This window comes from Zalophus californianus, chromosome 3 (genome assembly GCF_009762305.2).
Source record: "Zalophus californianus isolate mZalCal1 chromosome 3, mZalCal1.pri.v2, whole genome shotgun sequence".
Classification (NCBI taxonomy): domain Eukaryota; kingdom Metazoa; phylum Chordata; class Mammalia; order Carnivora; family Otariidae; genus Zalophus; species Zalophus californianus.
In genome coordinates this window covers 141,289,858-141,314,900 of record NC_045597.1, presented here as the reverse complement: position 1 = coordinate 141,314,900, position 25,043 = coordinate 141,289,858, and the positions used below count along the sequence as shown (strand labels likewise).

General features: G+C 42.4%; 1 protein-coding gene across 1 annotated transcript in view; it reads left to right on the top strand.

Moving 5' to 3' along the window:
• TTN (titin) overlaps positions 1-25,043 on the top strand; it is a 271,518-nt gene that overhangs the window by 221,402 nt on the left and 25,073 nt on the right. Inside the window, 11 exon segments of the mRNA XM_027590660.2 lie at positions 1-17,106; positions 17,696-17,992; positions 18,095-18,682; positions 18,775-19,077; positions 19,197-19,493; positions 20,862-21,149; positions 21,257-21,556; positions 21,820-22,122; positions 22,221-22,526; positions 22,648-24,414; positions 24,741-25,034. Of these exon segments, the coding sequence (XP_027446461.2) occupies positions 1-17,106; positions 17,696-17,992; positions 18,095-18,682; positions 18,775-19,077; positions 19,197-19,493; positions 20,862-21,149; positions 21,257-21,556; positions 21,820-22,122; positions 22,221-22,526; positions 22,648-24,414; positions 24,741-25,034 (21,849 nt within the window).

Genomic DNA, 25,043 nt, shown 5'->3' with positions numbered 1-25,043 from the left:
ATCCCCCAGGACCACCTTCAAATGCCCATGTCACTGATACTACCAAAAAATCTGCTTCTTTAGCATGGGGCAAGCCTCATTATGATGGAGGACTTGAAATCACTGGCTATGTCGTAGAGCATCAAAAAGTAGGAGATGAGGCCTGGATAAAAGATACAACAGGAACTGGTCTCCGAATCACTCAATTTGTTGTCCCTGATCTTCAGACTAAAGAAAAATACAATTTTAGAATCAGAGCCATCAACGATGCAGGTATTGGGGAGCCGGCAATGATTCCAGATGTTGAAATTGTAGAACGGGAAATGGCTCCTGATTTTGAACTAGATGCTGAGCTTCGAAGAACACTTGTTGTTAGAGCAGGACTCAGTATTAGAATATTCGTGCCAATTAAAGGTCGTCCTGCTCCTGAAGTGACATGGACCAAAGATGACATCAACCTTAAAAACCGAGCTAACATTGAAAACACGGAATCATTTACTCTTCTGATTATACCAGAATGTAACAGATATGACACTGGTAAATTTGTCATGACCATTGAAAACCCTGCTGGGAAGAAAAGTGGCTTTGTTAACGTCCGAGTCTTGGATACCCCAGGACCTGTCCTTAACCTGAGGCCTACAGACATCACAAAGGACAGTGTCACCCTGCACTGGGACCTCCCGCTGATAGATGGGGGCTCCCGTATAACAAACTACATTGTGGAGAAACGAGAAGCAACACGGAAATCTTACTCCACAGTCACCACAAAGTGCCATAAATGCACATATAAAGTTACTGGCTTGTCAGAAGGAAGCGAATACTTCTTTAGAGTGATGGCGGAAAATGAATATGGAATTGGTGAGCCAGCAGAAACAGCAGAACCTGTGAGAGCCTCTGAAGCACCGTCACCACCAGACAGTCTGAACATTATGGACATAACTAAGAGCACAGTCAGCCTGGCATGGCCTAAACCAAAGCATGATGGTGGCAGTAAGATCACTGGCTATGTGATCGAAGCCCAAAGAAAAGGCTCTGACCAGTGGACCCACATCACCACCGTGAAGGGGTTAGAATGTGTCGTGAAGAATCTAACCGAAGGGGAAGAATACACCTTCCAAGTGATGGCCGTGAACAGTGCAGGAAGAAGTGCCCCTAGAGAAAGCAGACCCGTCATTGTCAAGGAGCAGACAACGCTTCCCGAATTGGATCTTCGTGGCATCTATCAGAAATTAGTCATCGCCAGAGCTGGTGAGAACATCAAAGTGGAAATTCCAGTGCTTGGTCGGCCAAAGCCCACAGTTACATGGAAAAAAGGAGACCAGATCCTTAAACAAACGCAAAGAGTTAACTTTGAAAACACAGCCACTTCAACCATCTTAAATATCAACGAGTGTGTAAGAAGTGATAGCGGGCCCTATCCATTAACAGCAAGGAACATTGTGGGAGAGGTTGGTGATGTCCTCACTATTCAAGTCCACGATATCCCAGGGCCACCTACTGGACCAATCAAATTTGATGAAGTTTCATCTGATTTTGTAACCTTCTCTTGGGACCCACCAGAAAACGATGGAGGTGTACCAATAAGCAACTATGTAGTAGAAATGCGCCAGACTGACAGCACTACATGGGTTGAATTAGCAACCACTGTCATACGCACTACCTATAAAGCCACTCGCCTTACTACCGGAGTGGAGTATCAATTCCGGGTAAAAGCTCAAAATAGATATGGAGTTGGACCAGGCATCACATCCGCATCTATAGTTGCCAACTATCCATTTAAGGTTCCTGGGCCTCCCGGGACCCCTCAGGTGACTGCAGTTACCAAGGATTCAATGACAATTAGCTGGCATGAGCCTCTTTCTGATGGTGGAAGCCCCATTTTAGGATACCACATTGAAAGGAAAGAACGAAATGGTATTCTCTGGCAGACTGTGAGCAAAGCATTGGTACCAGGCAACATTTTCAAATCAAGTGGACTTACAGATGGTATTGCTTATGAATTCCGAGTGATTGCAGAAAACATGGCAGGCAAAAGCAAGCCGAGCAAGCCATCTGAACCTATGCTTGCTTTAGATCCCATTGACCCACCTGGGAAACCAGTTCCTCTAAATATTACTAGACACACAGTGACACTTAAATGGGCTAAGCCTGAATACACTGGAGGCTTTAAAATTACCAGTTATATAGTTGAAAAGAGAGATCTTCCCAGTGGACGGTGGCTAAAGGCCAACTTCAGCAACATCCTGGAGAATGAATTTACGGTCAGCGGCCTAACAGAAGATGCTGCCTACGAATTCCGCGTGATTGCCAAAAATGCTGCTGGGGCTATTAGTCCACCATCTGAGCCATCAGATGCTATCACGTGTAGGGATGACATTGAAGCACCAAGGATAATGGTGGATGTTAAATTTAAAGACACAGTAATATTAAAAGCAGGTGAAGCATTCAAGCTAGAAGCTGATGTTTCGGGTCGCCCACCACCAACAATGGAATGGACCAAAGGTGGAAAGGATCTTGAAGGCACAGCGAAGTTAGAAATAAGAATCGCAGATTTCTCTACTTACCTGATAAACAAGGAATCATCAAGAAGGGACAGTGGTGCTTATGTTCTTACAGCAATGAATCCTGGTGGGTTTGCTAAACACATTTTCAATGTCAAAGTTCTTGATAGACCAGGCCCACCTGAAGGACCTTTAGCTGTATCTGAAGTGACAGCAGAAAAATGTGTATTGTCATGGTTGCCTCCACTGGATGATGGGGGTGCCAAAATTGATCACTATATAGTTCAGAAACGTGAAACCAGCAGATTGGCATGGACAAATGTAGCCTCCGAAGTCCAAGTGACCAAACTAAAGGTCACTAAACTTTTGAAAGGCAATGAATACATATTCCGTGTCATGGCTGTAAATAAATATGGAGTTGGAGAGCCACTGGAATCAGAGCCTGTGCTTGCAGTAAATCCTTATGGACCCCCTGATCCACCCAAAAACCCTGAAGTTACAGCTATTACTAAAGATTCAATGGTTGTCTGCTGGGGACATCCTGACTCTGATGGTGGAAGTGAAATCATCAATTATATTGTAGAACGGCGTGATAAAGCTGGACAACGCTGGGTGAAATGCAACAAGAAAACTCTTACTGATTTAAGATATAAAGTGTCTGGACTGACAGAAGGACATGAATATGAGTTCAGGATTATGGCTGAAAATGCTGCTGGAATTAGCGCACCAAGTTCTACCAGTCCATTTTATAAAGCTTGTGATGCTGTGTTTAAGCCCGGCCCACCAGGTAACCCTCGTGTTCTAGATACGAGCAGATCATCCATTTCAATTGCTTGGAATAAACCTATCTACGATGGCGGCTCAGAAATCACTGGGTATATTGTTGAGATTGCCCTGCCAGAGGAAGATGAATGGCAGATTGTCACTCCACCAGCTGGGCTCAAGGCAACCTCTTACACCATCACCAACCTCACAGAGAATCAAGAATATAAAATCCGCATCTATGCCATGAATTCTGAGGGAATGGGAGAACCTGCACTTGTTCCTGGAACTCCAAAGGCTGAAGACAGGATGCTGCCCCCAGAAATTGAACTGGATGCTGACCTGCGCAAAGTTGTTACTATAAGAGCTTGTTGTACCCTGCGACTTTTTGTTCCAATCAAAGGAAGGCCTGCACCTGAGGTGAAGTGGACCCGGGAACATGGAGAATCCTTAGATAAAGCTAGCATTGAATCCACAAGCTCTTACACCCTGCTCATTGTTGGAAATGTAAACAGATTTGACAGTGGCAAATACATACTAACTGTAGAAAACAGCTCAGGCAGCAAGTCTGCGTTTGTCAATGTTAGAGTACTAGATACGCCAGGCCCTCCACAGGATCTCAAGGTAAAGGAGGTCACTAAGTCATCTGTCACATTGACATGGGAGCCTCCTCTCCTTGATGGAGGTTCAAAAATAAAGAACTATATTGTTGAAAAGAGGGAATCAACAAGAAAAGCATATTCAACTGTTGCAACAAATTGCCACAAGATGTCCTGGAAAGTAGACCAGCTTCAAGAAGGGTGTAGTTACTATTTCAGGGTTCTTGCTGAAAATGAATACGGCATCGGGCTGCCTGCTGAAACTGCAGAGTCTGTGAAAGCATCAGAACGACCCCTTCCTCCAGGAAAAATCACTTTGGTGGATGTCACCAGAAATAGCGTGTCACTCTCTTGGGAAAAACCAGAACATGATGGAGGCAGCCGAATTCTAGGCTACATTGTTGAGATGCAGAGCAAAGGCAGTGACAAATGGGCCACATGTGCCACAGTCAAAGTCACTGAAGCCACTATAACTGGATTAATTCAGGGTGAAGAATATTCTTTCCGTGTTTCAGCTCAGAATGAAAAGGGCATCAGTGATCCTAGACAACTGAGTGTGCCAGTAATTGCCAAAGATCTTGTCATTCCACCAGCCTTCAAACTCCTGTTCAATACATTCACTGTACTGGCAGATGAAGACCTAAAAGTTGATGTTCCATTCATTGGACGTCCTACACCTGCTGTAACCTGGCATAAAGATGATGTACCACTGAAGCAGACAACTAGAGTAAATGCAGAGAGCACAGAAAATAATTCACTACTGACGATAAAGGAAGCCTGCCGAGAAGATGTGGGACATTACACAGTTAAACTGACCAACTCGGCTGGTGAAGCTACCGAAACCCTTAACATCATTGTTCTTGACAAACCAGGGCCTCCAACTGGACCAGTTAAAATAGAGGAAGTGACAGCTGATAGTATTACTCTTTCCTGGGGCCCACCTAAGTATGATGGTGGGAGTTCTATCAATAATTACATTGTAGAAAAACGGGACACTTCCACAACCACCTGGCAAATTGTGTCAGCGACTGTTGCAAGGACAACAATAAAGACTTGCAGATTAAAGACTGGATGTGAATATCAGTTTAGGATTGCAGCTGAAAACAGATATGGAAAGAGCACCTACCTCAATTCAGAGCCTATTATAGCCCAGTATCCATTCAAAGTTCCTGGTCCTCCTGGCACACCATTTGTGACGCTCTCCTCCAAGGACAGCATGGAAGTACAGTGGAATGAGCCAGTTAGTGATGGAGGTAGCAAAGTCATTGGCTATCATCTAGAACGCAAGGAGAGAAACAGTATCCTCTGGGTGAAGTTGAATAAAACACCCATTCCTCAAACCAAGTTTAAAACGACTGGCCTCGATGAAGGCATTGAATATGAATTTAGAGTCTCTGCAGAGAACATCGTGGGCATTGGCAAGCCAAGTAAGGTGTCAGAATGCTACATGGCTCGTGACCCATGTGATCCACCAGGGCGGCCAGAGGCAATTATTGTCACACGAAATTCTGTGACCCTCCAGTGGAAGAAACCCACTTATGATGGTGGAAGCAAGATCACTGGCTATATTGTAGAGAAGAAAGAATTGCCTGAGGGCCGCTGGATGAAAGCCAGTTTTACAAATGTCATTGACACTCAGTTTGAAGTAACTGGCCTAGTTGAAGACCATAGATATGAGTTCCGGGTTATAGCTCGAAATGCTGCAGGAGTGTTTAGCGAGCCTTCAGAAAGCACAGGAGCAATAACAGCAAGAGATGAGGTAGATCCACCACGAATAAGTATGGATCCAAAATACAAAGACACAATTGTGGTTCATGCTGGTGAGTCATTCAAGATTGATGCAGATGTTCATGGCAAACCAATACCGACCATTCAGTGGGTAAAAGGTGATAAGGAGCTTTCAGATACAGCTCGATTAGAAATAAAGAGCACTGACTTTGCCACCAGTCTCAGCATAAAGGATGCAGTACGCATTGACAGTGGAAATTACATATTGAAGGCCACAAATGTTGCAGGGGAGAGATCAGTTACTGTAAATGTCAAAGTTCTTGATAGACCAGGACCACCTGAGGGACCTGTTCTGGTATCAGGAGTGACAGCAGAAAAATGCACATTAGCTTGGAAACCCCCACTACAGGATGGTGGAAGTGACATCATAAATTATATTGTGGAGAGGAGAGAAACCAGCCGCTTAGTTTGGACTCTGGTTGATGCCAATGTGCAAACTCTCAGCTGCAAGGTTACTAAGCTTCTCGAAGGCAATGAGTATATTTTCCGTATAATGGCTGTAAACAAATATGGTGTTGGTGAACCGCTTGAATCTGATCCAGTGATTGCGAAGAATCCGTTTGTAGTGCCAGATGCACCAAAGGCTCCAGAAATCACAACAGTGACCAAGGACTCAATGATCGTTGTATGGGAAAGACCAGCATCTGATGGTGGCAGTGAAATTCTTGGATACGTTCTTGAAAAACGGGATAAGGAGGGCATTAGATGGACAAGATGCCACAAACGCCTAATTGGGGAATTGCGATTAAGAGTAACTGGACTCCTAGAAAATCACAATTATGAATTCAGAGTCTCAGCCGAAAATGCTGCTGGACTTAGTGAACCAAGCCCTCCTTCTGCTTACCAAAAGGCTTGTGATCCTATTTATAAACCAGGACCTCCAAACAATCCCAAAGTCATAGATATTACCAGATCTTCTGTCTTCCTTTCTTGGAGCAAACCAATATATGATGGTGGCTGTGAAATCCAAGGCTACATTGTTGAAAAATGTGACGTGAGTGTTGGTGAATGGACAATGTGCACACCACCAACTGGAATCAATAAAACAAATATAGAAATAGAAAAGCTGTTGGAAAAGCATGAATACAATTTCCGTATCTGTGCTGTTAATAAAGCTGGAGTTGGAGAACATGCTGATGTTCCTGGACCTATTATAGTTGAAGAAAAATTAGAAGCACCAGACATTGAACTTGACCTAGAACTAAGGAAAATTATAAATATAAGGGCAGGTGGCTCCTTAAGACTATTTGTTCCTATTAAAGGTCGTCCTACACCAGAAGTTAAATGGGGAAAGATGGATGGTGAAATCCGAGATGCAGCTATAATTGATGTCACCAGCAGTTTCACCTCGCTTGTTCTTGACAATGTCAACCGATATGATAGTGGAAAATATACTCTCACATTAGAAAACAGCAGTGGAACGAAGTCTGCCTTTGTTACCGTGAGAGTCCTGGACACACCAAGTCCTCCTGTTAACCTGAAAGTCACTGAAATCACTAAAGACTCAGTATCAATTACATGGGAACCTCCTCTGTTGGATGGGGGATCCAAAATAAAAAATTACATTGTTGAGAAACGTGAAGCCACAAGAAAATCATATGCTGCAGTGGTAACAAACTGCCATAAGAATTCTTGGAAGACTGATCAACTCCAAGAAGGCTGCAGTTATTACTTTAGAGTCACAGCTGAGAACGAGTACGGTATTGGCCTTCCTGCCCACACTGCTGATCCTATTAAGGTTGCAGAAGTCCCACAACCTCCAGGAAAAATAACTGTGGATGATGTCACCAGAAACAGTGTCTCCTTGAGTTGGACAAAGCCTGAACATGATGGTGGCAGTAAAATCATTCAGTATATTGTGGAAATGCAAGCTAAACACAGCGAGAAATGGTCAGAGTGTGCTCGAGTCAAGTCCCTTGAAGCGGTAATTACTAACCTAACTCAGGGAGAAGAATATCTCTTTAGAGTTGTTGCTGTAAATGAAAAGGGAAGAAGTGATCCTAGGTCCCTTGCAGTTCCAGTAGTTGCCAAAGATCTGGTCATTGAGCCAGATGTAAGACCTGCATTCAACAATTACAGTGTGCAGGTCGGCCAAGATTTGAAAATAGAAGTGCCAATTTCTGGACGTCCTAAGCCAACCATTACCTGGACTAAAGATGGTCTTCCACTGAAGCAGACCACAAGAGTCAATGTTACTGATTCACTTGACCTCACTGTGCTCAGCATTAAAGAAACTCATAAGGATGATGGTGGACATTATGGAATCATAGTGGCTAATGTTGTAGGTCAGAAAACAGCATCCATTGAAGTTATAACTCTAGATAAACCTGATCCTCCAAAAGGACCTGTTAAATTTGATGAAGTCAGTGCTGAAAGTATTACATTATCTTGGAATCCCCCATTATATACAGGGGGCTGCCAGATCACCAACTACGTTGTTCAGAAAAGAGATACAACCACCACAGTATGGGATACTGTTTCTGCTACTGTTGCCAGAACCACACTCAAAGTGACCAAACTGAAAACTGGTACAGAATACCAATTCAGAATATTTGCTGAAAACAGATATGGACAAAGTTTTGCCTTGGAGTCTGATCCAATTGTAGCTCAATATCCCTACAAAGAACCAGGCCCTCCAGGCACACCATTTGTCACAGCCATTTCCAAAGACTCCATGGTCGTTCAGTGGCATGAACCAATCAATAACGGTGGAAGCCCAGTCATAGGTTACCACCTTGAGAGAAAGGAAAGAAACAGTATTTTGTGGACAAAAGTCAACAAAACCATTATTCATGACACTCAGTTTAAAGCAGTCAATCTTGAAGAGGGCATTGAATATGAATTCAGAGTTTATGCTGAAAATATTGTTGGTGTAGGTAAAGCAAGCAAGAATTCTGAATGCTACGTAGCCAGAGATCCTTGTGACCCACCAGGAACCCCAGAGGCAATAATGGTTAAAAGAAACGAAATCACTTTACAGTGGACCAAACCTGCTTATGATGGTGGAAGTATGATTACAGGTTACATTGTAGAGAAACGTGATTTGCCTGAGGGTCGCTGGATGAAAGCCAGCTTCACAAATGTCATTGAAACTCAATTTACCGTGTCTGGTCTTACTGAAGATCAAAGATACGAGTTCAGAGTCATTGCAAAGAATGCAGCTGGTGTTGTAAGTAAACCCTCTGACAGTACTGGACCAATAACAGCCAGGGATGAGGTTGAACTTCCAAGAATTTCAATGGATCCAAAATTCAGAGACACAATTGTGGTAAATGCTGGAGAAACATTCAGGCTTGAGGCTGATGTCCATGGAAAGCCTCTACCGACCATTGAGTGGTTACGAGGAGATAAGGAAATTGAAGAATCTGCCAGATGTGAAATAAAGAACACAGATTTCAAGGCTTTACTTATTGTAAAGGATGCCATTAGAATTGATGGTGGACAGTATATTTTAAGAGCTTCCAATGTTGCAGGTTCTAAGTCATTCCCAGTAAATGTAAAAGTGTTGGACAGACCAGGACCACCAGAAGGGCCAGTTCAGGTTACCGGAGTCACTTCTGAAAAATGCACTTTAACATGGTCTCCACCACTTCAAGATGGTGGCAGTGATATTTCCCACTATGTTGTTGAAAAGAGAGAAACGAGTCGACTTGCCTGGACTGTTGTTGCTTCAGAAGTTGTGACCAATTCTCTGAAAGTTACCAAACTCTTAGAAGGGAATGAATATATTTTCCGCATAATGGCTGTCAACAAATACGGTGTCGGAGAGCCTTTGGAATCTGCACCAGTACTGATGAAAAATCCGTTTGTGCTTCCTGGACCACCAAAAAGCTTGGAAGTCACCAACATTGCCAAGGACTCCATGACTGTCTGTTGGAACCGTCCGGATAGTGACGGTGGAAGTGAGATTATCGGTTACATTGTAGAGAAAAGAGACAGAAGTGGCATTAGGTGGATAAAATGTAATAAACGCCGCATTACAGATTTGCGTCTAAGAGTAACAGGATTAACAGAAGATCATGAGTACGAATTCAGAGTCTCGGCAGAAAATGCTGCTGGAGTTGGAGAACCAAGTCCAGCTACAGTTTATTATAAGGCTTGTGATCCTGTGTTCAAACCTGGCCCACCCACCAATGCACACATTGTAGACACTACTAAAAATTCAATTACACTTGCCTGGGGTAAGCCCATCTATGATGGTGGCAGTGAGATCCTAGGATATGTAGTAGAAATCTGTAAAGCAGATGAAGAAGAATGGCAAATAGTTACTCCACAGACTGGCCTGGGAGCCACTCGATTTGAAATTTCAAAACTCACTGAGCACCAAGAGTACAAAATACGAGTCTCTGCCCTCAATAAAGCTGGCTTAGGTGAGGCTACATCAATTCCTGGTGCTGTGAAACCAGAAGATAAACTTGAAGCACCTGAACTTGACCTTGACTCTGAATTAAGGAAAGGAATAGTTGTAAGAGCTGGTGGATCTGCCAGAATTCACATTCCGTTCAAAGGTCGCCCAACACCTGACATCACCTGGTCTCGAGAGGAAGGTGAATTCACAGATAAGGTCCAAATTGAAAAGGGAGTAAACTACACTCAACTATCAATAGATAACTGTGATAGAAATGATGCTGGAAAATACATTCTCAAGCTGGAAAACAGCAGTGGATCTAAATCTGCTTTTGTAACTGTGAAAGTTCTTGACACCCCAGGACCGCCACAGAATTTGGCAGTCAACGAAGTGAAAAAAGATTCTGTCCTGCTGGTATGGGAACCACCCATCACTGATGGGGGTTCAAAAGTGAAGAACTATGTTATTGACAAACGTGAGTCAACCAGAAAAGCATATGCTAACGTGAGTAATAAATGCAGCAAAACAAGCTTTAAAGTTGAGAATCTTACAGAAGGAGCCATTTACTACTTTAGAGTTATGGCTGAAAATGAATTTGGAGTTGGTGTTCCAGTAGAAACCACTGATGCTGTGAAAGCCGCTGAACCTCCTTCCCCACCAGGAAAAGTGACACTCACTGACGTGTCCCAGACCAGCGCATCGCTGATGTGGGAGAAACCTGAACATGATGGTGGCAGCAGAGTCTTGGGTTATGTTGTTGAAATGCAGCCCAAAGGAACCGAAAAATGGAGTGTTGTGGCCGAATCCAAAGTCTGTAATGCAGTGGTTACTGGTTTGAGTTCTGGACAAGAATATCAGTTCTGTGTCAAGGCTTACAACGAGAAAGGAAAAAGCGATCCAAGAGTGCTTGGTGTTCCCGTCATAGCCAAGGACTTGACCATACAGCCTAGTTTTAAGTTACCGTTTAACACATATACCGTCCAAGCTGGAGAAGATCTTAAAATTGAAATTCCAGTTATTGGCCGACCAAGACCTAACATTTCATGGGTCAAAGATGGTGAGCCTCTTAAACAGACAACAAGAGTAAATGTTGAGGAAACAGCCACTTCAACAATTCTGCAAGTTAAAGACAGTAATAAAGATGACTTTGGAAAATACACTATAACAGCAACAAATAGTGCAGGTACAGCCACAGAAAATCTCAGCATCATTGTTTTGGAAAAGCCCGGACCTCCCGTTGGACCAGTTCGGTTTGACGAAGTTAGTGCAGACTTTGTGGTCATCTCTTGGGAAACTCCAGCCTATACTGGCGGCTGCCAGATAAGCAACTACATTGTAGAGAAGCGAGATACAACTACCACCACTTGGCATATGGTATCAGCAACAGTTGCGAGAACAACAATTAAAGTAACCAAACTGAAAACAGGCACTGAATACCAGTTTAGAATTTTTGCAGAAAACAGGTATGGAAAGAGCTCACCTCTGGATTCTAAACCAGTTATTGTACAATATCCATTTAAAGAACCTGGGCCACCTGGAACTCCTTTTGTGACATCCATTTCAAAAGATCAGATGATTGTGCAGTGGCATGAGCCAGTTCATGATGGAGGAAGCAAAGTTATTGGCTACCATCTTGAACAGAAAGAAAAGAACAGCATCTTATGGGTCAAATTAAATAAGACTCCCATTCAAGACACCAAATTCAAAACAACTGGGCTTGATGAGGGCCTTGAGTATGAGTTCAAAGTTTCTGCTGAAAATATTGTTGGCATTGGCAAGCCTAGCAAAGTGTCAGAATGCTTTGTTGCTCGTGATCCATGCGACCCACCTGGTCGCCCCGAAGCCATTGTTATCACAAGAAACAACGTTACACTGAAATGGAAGAAACCTGCCTATGATGGTGGCAGCAAAATAACAGGTTATATTGTAGAAAAGAAAGATCTACCTGATGGCCGCTGGATGAAAGCCAGCTTTACCAATGTATTGGAAACCGAATTTACGGTGAGTGGACTTGTAGAAGACCAAAGATATGAATTTAGGGTAATTGCAAGAAATGCAGCTGGCAACCTCAGTGAACCATCTGAAAGCACTGGTGCCATTACTGCCAGAGATGAAACTGATGCACCAAATGCCTCACTGGATCCAAAATATAAAGATATAATCCTTGTTCGTGCAGGAGAGACTTTTGTCCTTGAAGCTGATATCCACGGCAAGCCTATACCTGATATTGTTTGGTCAAAAGATGGAAAAGAGCTTGAAGAAACAACTGCTAGGATGGAAATTAAGTCTACTATTCAGAAAACTACTCTTGTTGTCAAAGACTGTATACGTACTGATGGAGGACAGTATATTCTGAAACTCAGCAATGTCGGTGGTACAAAGTCCATACCAATCACTGTAAAGGTACTTGACAGGCCAGGGCCCCCTGAAGGACCTCTGAAGGTTTCTGGAGTTACTGCTGAGAAATGTTACCTGGCATGGAACCCACCTTTACAGGACGGTGGTGCTAATATCTCACATTACATCATTGAAAAGAGAGAAACAAGCAGACTCTCCTGGACCCAGGTTTCAACTGAGGTACAGGCGCTTAACTACAAAGTCACTAAACTTCTTCCTGGTAACGAGTACATTTTCCGCGTCATGGCTGTGAATAAATATGGAATTGGAGAGCCCTTGGAATCTGAGCCTGTTATAGCCTGTAATCCGTATAAGCCACCAGGTCCTCCTTCACCACCTGAAGCCTCAGCAATCACCAGAGATTCTATGGTAGTAACGTGGGCACGCCCGGTGGATGATGGAGGAGCCGAAATTGAGGGCTACATTCTTGAAAAACGAGATAAGGAAGGCATTAGATGGACGAAGTGCAACAAGAAAACTCTAACAGATCTCCGATTCAGAGTAACTGGCCTTACCGAAGGTCATTCCTATGAGTTCAGAGTTGCTGCCGAAAATGCAGCTGGTGTGGGTGAACCTAGTGAGCCATCTGTCTTCTATCGTGCATGTGATGCCTTGTATCCACCAGGTCCACCAAGTAATCCAAAAGTGACAGATACTTCCAGGTCTTCTGTCTCCCTAGCGTGGAATAAGCCAATTTATGACGGTGGTGCACCTATTAAGGGCTATGTGGTGGAGGTCAAGGAAGCCGCTGCTGATGAATGGACAACCTGCACTCCACCGACAGGATTACAAGGAAAGCAGTTCACAGTGACCAAGCTTAAAGAAAATACTGAGTATAACTTCCGTATTTGTGCCATCAATTCTGAAGGTGTAAGTGAACCTGCAACTATACCTGGCTCAGTTGTTGCTAAAGAGAGGCTAGAGCCACCAGAAATAGAACTTGATGCTGATCTCAGAAAGGTGGTTGTTCTGCGGGCAAGTGCTACTTTACGCTTATTTGTCACAATCAAAGGGCGACCGGAACCTGAAGTTAAATGGGAAAAGGCCGAAGGCACTCTCACAGAGAGGGCCCAGATCGAGGTGACCAGCTCCTACACAATGTTGGTAATTGATAATGTTACCAGATTTGATAGCGGTCGGTATAATCTGACCCTAGAAAATAACAGTGGCTCCAAAACAGCTTTTGTTAATGTCAGAGTTCTTGACTCACCAAGCGCCCCTGTGAATTTGAATGTAAGAGAAGTAAAGAAAGACTCGGTGACATTATCTTGGGAGCCCCCTCTTATTGATGGTGGAGCTAAGATTACAAACTACATTGTTGAAAAACGAGAAACTACAAGAAAAGCATATGCTACTGTTACAAACAATTGCACGAAGAATACTTTTAAAATTGAAAATCTGCAAGAGGGATGTTCTTACTACTTCCGAGTCTTGGCTTCCAATGAATATGGGATTGGTTTGCCAGCTGAAACGACTGAACCCGTTAAAGTTTCTGAACCACCCCTCCCACCCGGCAGAGTGACTCTTGTTGATGTGACCCGTAACACAGCTACAATTAAGTGGGAGAAGCCAGAAAGTGATGGTGGCAGCAAAATTACTGGTTATGTAGTTGAAATGCAGACGAAAGGGAGTGAAAAATGGAGCACTTGCACACAAGTTAAGACTCTAGAAGCGACTATATCTGGCCTAACTGCGGGAGAAGAGTATACCTTCAGGGTAGCTGCAGTCAATGAAAAAGGAAGGAGTGATCCGAGACAACTTGGAGTGCCGGTAATTGCAAGAGATATTGAAATAAAGCCCTCCGTCGAGCTTCCTTTCAATACTTTCAACGTAAAGGCTAGAGACCAACTTAAGATTGATGTTCCATTTAAAGGAAGACCTCAAGCTACGATAAGCTGGAAAAAGGATGGTCAGATTCTCAAAGAGACCACAAGAGTCAATGTTTCTTCTTCAAAGACTGTAACGTCACTATCTATTAAGGAAGCTTCCAGGGAAGATGTTGGCACTTATGAATTATGTGTTTCGAATAGTGCTGGATCCATAACAGTTCCTATAACTGTAATTGTCCTTGACAAACCAGGGCCTCCGGGACCTGTTCATATTGATGAGGTTAGTTGTGACAATGTAACAATTTCCTGGAGTCCTCCAGAATATGACGGTGGCTGCCAAATTAGCAATTACATCGTTGAAAAGAGAGAAACCACTTCTACCACATGGCATGTAGTTTCACAGGCAGTTGCAAGAACATCCATTAAGATAGTTCGTCTGACAACAGGAAGTGAGTATCAGTTCCGTGTTTGTGCAGAAAACCGCTATGGCAAGAGCTCCTACAGTGAATCTAAACCTGTTGTTGCAGAGTATCCATTCAGCCCCCCAGGTCCTCCTGGTACTCCTAAAGTTGTGCATGCCACAAAATCTACCATGATTGTAAGCTGGCAAGTGCCAGTTAATGATGGAGGAAGTCAAGTAATTGGCTATCACCTTGAATACAAAGAGAGAAGCAGCATTCTTTGGTCAAAAGCAAATAAAATCCTCATCGCTGATACTCAAATGAAAGTCTCCGGCCTTGATGAAGGACTGATGTATGAGTATCGTGTATATGCTGAGAACATTGCTGGAATTGGTAAATGCAGTAAATCTTGTGAACCAGTCCCTGCAAGAGATCCCTGTGACCCTCCTGGACAACCTGAAGTCACCAATATCACAAGAAAATCAGTGTCACTTAAATGGTCCAAACCACATTACGATGGTGGGGCTAAGATCACAGGATACATTATCGAACGTAGAGAACTACCAGATGGCCGTTGGCTGAAGTGCAATTTTACGAACGTACAAGAAACATACTTTGAAGTAACTGAACTTACCGAAGATCAGCGTTATGAATTCCGGGTTTTTGCAAAGAATGCAGCTGATTCAGTTAGTGAACCATCTGAATCCACTGGGCCTATTACAGTTAAAGACGATGTCGAGGCTCCAAGAATTATGATGGATGTCAAGTTCCGAGGTGTTATTGTTGTCAAAGCTGGAGAGGTCCTTAAGATAAATGCAGACATTGCAGGGCGACCTCTGCCAGTAATTTCCTGGGCCAAGGATGGGGTAGAAATTGAAGAAAGAGCAAGAACAGAAATTGTCTCGACAGACTATAATACTTTGTTAACAGTGAAAGACTGTGTCCGACGAGACACTGGGCAGTATGTACTAACACTGAAGAATGTTGCAGGAACTCGGTCCATGGCAGTTAACTGCAAGGTACTTGATAAGCCTGGCCCACCAGCAGGACCACTTGAAATAAATGGCCTCACAGCTGAGAAATGCTCGCTTTCCTGGGGACCGCCCCAAGAAAATGGTGGCGCAGATATCGACTATTACGTTGTAGAAAAACGTGAAACAAGCCACCTCGCATGGACAATGTGTGAAGGAGAATTAAGGACAACATCCTGTAAAGTAACCAAGTTACTCAAAGGCAACGAATATATCTTTAGGGTAACAGGTGTTAATAAATACGGTGTTGGTGAGCCCCTGGAGAGTATGGCAGTAAAAGCACTAGATCCATTTACAGTTCCAAGTCCACCTACATCTTTGGAAATTACATCTGTGACCAAAGAGTCCATGACCCTTTGCTGGTTGAGACCAGAGAGTGATGGAGGCAGTGACATCTCTGGATATATAATTGAAAGGCGAGAGAAAAACAGCCTACGATGGGTGCGTGTAAACAAAAAACCAGTTTATGACCTGAGAGTGAAATCAACCGGACTTCGGGAAGGATGTGAATACGAGTACCGGGTTTACGCAGAAAATGCTGCTGGCCTGAGCCTTCCAAGTGAAACCTCTCCCTTGATTCGGGCAGAAGATCCAGTGTTCTTGCCATCTCCTCCATCCAAACCCAAAATTGTGGACTCAGGCAAGACAAACATAACCATTAGCTGGGTTAAGCCCTTGTTTGATGGCGGGGCCCCAGTAACTGGATACACTGTAGAATACAAGAAATCTGATGAAACTGAGTGGGAGACTGCCATTCAGAACTTAAGAGGCACAGAATATACCATCGGTGGACTAACAACAGGAGCCGAGTATGTTTTCAGAGTAAGATCTGTCAATAAGGTTGGTGCTAGTGATCCCAGTGATAGCTCTGATCCCCAAGTAGCAAAAGAAAGAGAAGAAGAACCTGTATTTGATCTTGACAGTGAAATGAAGAAGACCTTGATTGTCAGGGCTGGTGCCTCATTTACCATGACCGTACCTTTCCGGGGAAGACCAGTACCTAGTGTCTTGTGGAGTAAGCCAGACAGTGACCTCCTCGCTAGAGCTTACATTGATTCCACAGACTCTCGTACATCACTTACTATTGAAAATGCCAACAGAAGTGATTCTGGAAAATACACAGTAACAATTCAGAATATTGTGAATGCTGCTTCACTGACCTTAGTTGTCAAAGTTTTAGATTCTCCTGGTCCTCCAACCAATATTACTGCACATGATATAACCAAAGAGACTGCAGTGTTATCCTGGGATGTTCCTGAAAATGATGGCGGAGCACCAGTGAAGAATTACCATGTAGAAAAACGTGAGGCCAGTATGAAAGCATGGGTCTCTGTGACCAACAACTGTAACCGCCTCTCCTATAAAATCACCAACTTACAAGAAGGGGCAATTTACTACTTCCGAGTCTCTGGAGAGAATGAGTTTGGTGTTGGTGTACCAGCTGAAACAAAGGAAGGAGTAAAAATAACAGGTATGTTTTAAGAACAAAGAACATCTATATATCTAATTTTCCTAGAATACTATGAATCACTCTTAATTAGTCTCACTTAATTTTAAAGACTTTTGGTTCACACCTCAAATAATTCATACTATAGCACAACATGAAATCTCTAATAGAGAAAGGTCTTTGTTGATTAAAAAAATGGGGAAATTTACATAGCTGGAATTAGATCATATATGTTGAATTTAAATATAACTGAATTTGACTGCATATATATACAGTGTGTGTGTGCAGAAATTGTATGATTTTCTTATTAGATTGTTCATCTTATTCTTCACTTTTATACCCATGATAAATTTGGGATAAATTTTACCATTTAATCTAGTCACTTGACACTTAATTTGAATTTGGATGCTATGACATACTATGACATGTAATGACAAAGCTTGGGGAAGCTTTGCTTAGCTCAGAAGCCAAACTAGTTATATAAAAAGTAGGAGAGACTCAAATCAAAGGAAGTATGTTTCCATCATTTAAAAGTTTTCTTTGACAATGCAGAAAGAACACACAGGGGAAAAAAATGTAATAATCCCTTTCTTCTGATGTTTTACTTTCTTAGAAAAACCAAGCCCACCCGAAAAACTTGGAGTAACAGGTATTTCCAGAGATAGTGTTTCCCTGACCTGGTTGAAGCCAGAACACGATGGTGGAAGCAGAATTGTACACTATGTCGTTGAAGCACTAGAAAAGGGACAGAAAAATTGGGTTAGATGTGCGGTGGTAAAGTCAACCCATCACATTGTTTCTGCTCTGAGGGAGAATTCTGAATACTTTTTCCGGGTGTTTGCTGAAAATCAAGCTGGTCTGAGTGACCCAAGAGAGCTTCTGCTTCCTGTTCTTATTAAGGAACAACTAGGTATGTCAAATTTTATCTAGAAGCAAAATTTGAGATGGTTTGTACTGATGTAATTTTTAGAGACTCTTTTTCACCTTCATCTACCATATTCTTATTTTTCAGAACCACCTGAAATTGATATGAAAAATTTCCCAAGTCATACTGTTTATGTGAGAGCTGGTTCAAACCTTAAAGTTGACATTCCAATTTCTGGAAAACCACTGCCCAAAGTGACCTTAACAAGAGATGGTGTCCCCCTAAAGGCAACCATGAGATTTAATACTGAAGTTACTGCTGAGAACCTGACCATCAATCTCAAAGAAAGCGTTACCACTGATGCTGGAAGATACGAGATCACTGCTGCCAACTCCAGTGGAACAACCAAAGCTTTCATTAACATCATTGTACTGGACAGGCCTGGTCCCCCAACTGGCCCTGTTGTGATTAGTGATATAACAGAAGAAAGCGTGACTCTCAAATGGGAGCCACCAAAGTATGATGGCGGAAGTCAAGTTACTAATTACATTGTACTCAAGAGAGAGACAAGTACTGCAGTATGGACTGAAGTGTCTACAACAGTTGCAAGAACCATGATTAAAATCATGAAACTTACCACAGGAGAAGAATACCAATTCCGCATCAAGGCAGAAAACCGCTTCGGCATCAGTGATCACATAGATTCAGCATGTGTGGTTGTCAAACTACCATACAGTAAGTTGCAAACTTTTTAAAGATTCCAGGTTCTCATTTACATAAATGTTTTAAGTGTCTGTATTAACCTAAGGGATTTCTCTCTTTTGTAGCAACACCTGGACCACCATCTACACCATGGGTCACTAACGTTACTCGAGAAAGCATCACTGTGGGCTGGCATGAACCAGTGTCCAATGGAGGCAGTCCAGTTATAGGCTATCACCTGGAAATGAAAGACAGAAACAGTATTTTATGGCAAAAAACCAACAAATTGGTCATCCGCACAACTCACTTCAAAGTCACAACAATCAGTGCTGGACTTATTTATGAATTCAGGGTATATGCAGAAAATGCTGCTGGTGTTGGAAAACCCAGCCATCCTTCTGAACCAGTCCTAGCCATTGATGCCTGTGGTACGTATTTTTCATGAGGAGGAGGATTCAGACTACTTAAAAAATGCAAAATCTTATTTCTGCAAAACAAAATAATGTTGACACAAGTTCCACTGACCTGCTTTCTCTTATTACCACAGAGCCTCCAAGAAACGTCCGTATCACTGATATTTCAAAGAACTCTGTCAGCCTTTCATGGCAACAACCAGCTTTCGATGGAGGAAGCAAGATTACAGGCTACATTGTTGAGAGACGAGACCTTCCAGATGGCAGATGGACCAAGGCCAGCTTCACCAATGTTATCGAGACTCAATTCGTCGTCTCTGGCTTAACTCAGAATTCTCAGTATGAATTCCGTGTCTTTGCTAGGAATGCCGTTGGTTCAGTCAGCAATCCATCTGAGGTTGTAGGGCCCATTACATGCATTGATTCTTATGGTAAGCATTTTTAGAACGTTGAATCCCAACAGCAATTTAACCCAATATTTTTCCATACTTTTTCTGGTCCTAATCTATAGAATATTTTTTACTATGCACCTTAATTAGATATTTAGAAGAAAGTATATGAACCAGCTGGGAGTCTCAGGAGAATTCTTTAATCTCTCCTGGTCTCTTAACTGTAAAATGTGAGATTTGGACTACAGGATATCTAAAGTCCCTTCCAAATTCAACCTTTTAGAATTCTTTGATTGTATGAGTTGGTGCTTTCCCTTTTCTATTTTAAACTATCAGAGTCAATAATTAAAACCATGGTTGAATGCCCAGAGAATATTCCTCTTAAATAACTAAAAGACCAAAGAGAGGCATTAATGATGATAGTATTAGCAGTAGCTAACATTTACTGGGTATTTTTCATGAATTCTCTCCCTTAATTCTAACAACCCTAACATTAGCCCATTTTATAGAACAGAAACTGAGGTTTAGAGTGCTTATGTAACTTCCCTAATATGGAGCAGCTCATTGGTGTAGAGTGGGAATTCAAAAAGACTCTAGAACTCTCTCTACGTTGTTGTCATCCTAACACACACATACTTGGCCATTCTGGAAAATCAGGAACACATTCAACTCAACAGTGGTTTCAAAATTAAAATTTCATGAGGGTCGGGTACCCAGTAACACATTCTCTAAAAGTTCCCTGTGTTGAAGGAGTCTCTCTGATATTGGGCAAAAGTATCCACTCCTGTCCTCATGCTCAGAATCCCAGGGCTGCTCTTTATGAATCAGGCTTTGTGGACACTGTTGTAAGACTGTGAAGCAAGTCAAACTTAGTTCTGTATCTCAAAAGTTCTAAGCAGCCTGGCAGAAAATCTGTCCAGTGAAATACAGAGCTCTGTGAGTAAAGAATTCAGACTTCAAGGGTCAGACATGAACGGCCTACAGTTGGATGTCAGTGAACTGGGAAGGGAAAATAGCAAGAATAGGAGGTAGTCAGAGGAAAAGAAAGGAGAACCTAGAAGGAGAGAAAATGTATAATGCAGCTTCTTCAGGGTGTTCTCACTACCATATCCCATTTTGTCCCTGGAATTAAACACCTGATAGACTTTAAAATACATTTCAAAGGCATTGAAGTCCCTGTGTGATTACTGCAGTGTTACTGGAGGACAGAGCTTCCTCACAACCTTTTTTCCCCATCTGGGATAAAAGCGTGGCTTGTAAAATTTAAAGTTTAAATAGTAAGTAAATAAAATTAGAACCACTATATACATATATATTACTTAATAAAAGCCAGTGACCTTACTTTGAAGTTGCAATTATTTTTTCCATCCTTGTGGTCTTTTAAATATTTCTCATCTGTTTTTCCTACAGGTGGACCCGTAATTGATTTGCCTCTAGAATATACAGAAGTTGTCAAATACAGAGCAGGTACATCTGTGAAGCTCAGAGCTGGCATTTCTGGCAAACCTGCGCCTACAATTGAGTGGTATAAAGATGATAAAGAGTTACAAACCAGCACACTGGTGTGTGTCGAAAATACCACCGACCTTGCATCTATACTCATCAAAGATGCAAGTCGCCTGAATAGTGGAAGCTATGAACTAAAACTAAGGAATGCCATGGGCTCAGCCTCAGCCACCATCAGAGTACAGATCCTTGGTAGGTGCTGATTATAGGCCGTCATATTTTGTTTGCCTAAAACTTAGCAATTTTAAATTAGTAGCCTCTTAAAAAGTACTGACATATTGTTATTCTTTCGTTCACAGACAAACCAGGACCTCCAGGTGGTCCCCTTGAATTTAAGACGGTCACTGCTGAAAAAATAACCCTTCTCTGGCGCCCTCCAGCGGATGATGGTGGTGCAAAAATCACTCACTACATCGTGGAAAAACGTGAGACAAGCCGCGTAGTATGGTCTATGGTGTCTGAAAATTTGGAAGAGTGCATCATAACCACCACCAAAATTATCAAAGGAAATGAATACATCTTCCGGGTTCGAGCCGTGAACAAATATGGAATTGGTGATCCACTGGAATCTGATCCAGTGGTAGCAAAGAATGCCTTTGGTGAGACATGACTTCATTAGGAAACTGAAATCAAATGCTTGAAATTTTTCAAATGAACTATTCTGCTAGCTTCTATGTTTTCTTAGAATGATTTTCTTAGAATGTTTTCTTTTGTCTCACATCTCCCCTCGCTGTCCTCTTTGTCACAAGGGAAAGGATAGTCAGTGAAACTAATATTCTTACATAGGATTTGAAGATTGAAAAGTAGAATTTATCAATGATGTCGATCCTTCAAACTCATTTTCCTTCTCCTTTCTAAATAGTTACTCCTGGGCCTCCAGGCGTACCGGAGGTGACCAAGATTACCAAGAATTCAATGACTGTTGTCTGGAGCAGGCCAGTTGCAGATGGTGGTAGTGAAGTAAGTGGCTACTACCTTGAGAAAAGAGACAAGAAGAGCCTGGGATGGTTTAAAGTCTTAAAGGAGACTATCCGTGACACCAGAGAGAAAGTTACCGGCCTAACGGAAAACAGTGACTACCAATACCGAGTTTGCGCTGTAAATGCTGCTGGTCAGGGTCCATTTTCTGAACCGTCTGACTTCTACAAAGCTGCTGATCCTATCGGTAAGTGCTCATAAATGCAGCATCTTCACCTATGTCTCCTTCATGTCCCTCAATTGTACATGATCGTGTAATTACTGTATTCTGAATGGTCATTCCAGACCCTCCAGGCCCACCAGCTAAGATAAGAATAGCAGATTCAACCAAATCCTCCATCACTCTTGGCTGGAGTAAACCCGTCTATGACGGAGGCAGTGCTGTTACTGGATATGTTGTCGCGATGAGACAAGGAGAGGAAGAGGGATGGACTGTTGTCTCTACCAAGGGAGAGGTCAGAACTACAGAATATGTGGTATCAAACCTCACACCTGGAGTCAACTACTACTTCCAGGTATCTGCTGTAAACTGTGCTGGACAAGGAGAACCTATAGAAATGACTGAACCTGTACAAGCTAAAGATATACTTGGTATGTTCCTACCGGTATGGTTGTGTTTTGTTTTGTTTTGCTTTTTATGAGAGTGCTTCTTAGGAAATCATTCATTTTCTTGCTTTAAAATTCAAAATATATGTCCATTTTATGTCTACAGAGGAACCAGAGATCGACCTCGATGTGGCTCTCAGAACCTCTGTTATAGCTAAAGCTGGTGAAGATGTACAAGTGTTGATTCCCTTTAAAGGCCGACCTCCACCTACTGTAACATGGAGAAAAGATGAGAAGAATCTCGGCAGTGATGCCAGATACAACATTCAAAACACCGATTCATCTTCGTTACTCATGATTCCTCAAGTCACTCGCAGTGATACAGGAAAATACATTCTCACAATAGAAAACGGTGTTGGTCAACCAAAGTCTTTGACTGTGAGTGTTAAGGTGCTTGATACACCAGCTGCCTGCCAGAAACTACAGGTGAAACATGTTTCTCGAGGCACAGTCACTTTGTTCTGGGATCCTCCTCTCATTGATGGAGGATCTCCCATAATTAATTATGTCATTGAAAAGAGAGATGCCACCAAGAGAACATGGTCTTCAGTGTCACACAAATGTACCGGTACATCCTTTAAGATAACAGATTTGTCAGAGAAAACTCCATTCTTCTTCAGAGTTCTTGCAGAAAATGAAATTGGAATTGGGGAACCCTGTGAAACTACAGAGCCAGTGAAGCCTGCTGAAGTCCCGGCTCCTATCCGTGATCTGTCAGTGAAAGACTCAACAAAGACTTCTGTTACCCTGAGCTGGACCAAGCCTGACTTTGATGGTGGTAGCGTCATCACAGAATATATTGTGGAAAGGAAAGGTAAAGGTGAAAAAACATGGTCACATGCTGGCACAAGTAAGACCTGTGAAATTGAAGTTAGCCAACTTAAGGAACAGTCAGTCCTGGAATTCAGAGTGTCTGCCAAAAATGAGAAAGGACTGAGTGATGCTGTCACTATTGGGCCAATTACAGTGAAAGAACTTGTAATTACACCTGAAGTTGACCTGTCAGATATCCCAGAGGCAAAAGTCGCTGTGAGAATTGGGCATAATGTGCACCTTGAATTACCTTATAAAGGAAAACCCAAACCATCTATCAGTTGGCTGAAAGATGGTTTGCCATTGAAAGAAAGCGAGTATGTTCGTTTCAGTAAAACCGAAAACAAAATTACTTTGAGTATTAAGAATGTCAAGAAAGAGAATGGAGGGAAATACACCCTTATTCTCGATAATGCAGTTTGTAGAAACTCATATCCCATTACAATCATCACCCTTGGCCCACCATCAAAGCCCAAAGGGCCCATTCGATTTGACGAAATCAAGGCTGACAGTGTCATCACGTCATGGGACATGCCTGAAGATGATGGAGGAGGAGAAATTACCTGTTACAGCATTGAGAAGCGGGAAGCTTCACAAACTAATTGGAAGATGGTGTGTTCAAGTGTTGCCAGGACAACTTTCAAAGTTCCTAATCTAGTCAAAGATGCTGAATACCAGTTTAGGGTTAGGGCAGAAAATAGATACGGAGTCAGCCAGCCACTTGTCTCAAACATTATTGTGGCAAAACACCAGTTCAGGATTCCTGGCCCCCCAGGAAAGCCAGTTGTATACAACGTGACTTCTGATGGCATGTCACTAACTTGGGATGCTCCAGTTTATGATGGTGGTTCAGAAGTTACTGGATTCCACGTTGAAAAGAAAGAGAGAAATAGCATCCTCTGGCAAAGAATTAATACATCACCAATATCTGGAAGAGAATATAGAGCTACTGGACTAATGGAAGGCCTAGATTACCAGTTCCGTGTATATGCTGAAAATTCTGCTGGCCTAAGCTCGCCCAGTGACCCAAGCAAATTTACTTTAGCTGTTTCTCCAGTAGGTAAGTAACTGAGTATTATTCTAATATATTTAATTCAGCAACTGAATTTCTTACTAACAAGTAAATCAAACACAGCTTTTCTTCCACATATCGCCTTCTCACCTGCCTTCTGTCCACTACAGAGCTGGTCAAGTAAAGCAAAGGGGATGATTTTAAGTCAGTCTAATAAAGTAATTTAAAGTTCTTTTTAAATCTTAGCTACAAAAAAAAAATTGAAATTAAAATGAGCTCAGGGGATTTATTCATTTTTTCCTTCCACTGTGAAGGAGCTGATGACAGAAATGGATTACAGAAATGATACTGTTAATTTCCATATAATTTTTTAGACCCACCTGGCACTCCTGACTACATTGACGTCACCCGGGAAACCATCACACTTAAATGGAACCCACCATTGAGGGATGGAGGCAGTAAGATTGTGGCCTACAGCATTGAGAAACGGCAAGGGAGTGATCGTTGGGTCAGATGCAACTTTACTGATGTCAGTGAATGTCAGTACACAGTCACGGGACTTAGTCCTGGGGATCGATATGAGTTCAGAATAATTGCAAGAAATGCCATTGGTACTATAAGTCCGCCCTCGCAGTCTTCTGGCGTTATCATGACAAGAGACGAAAACGGTAAGCATT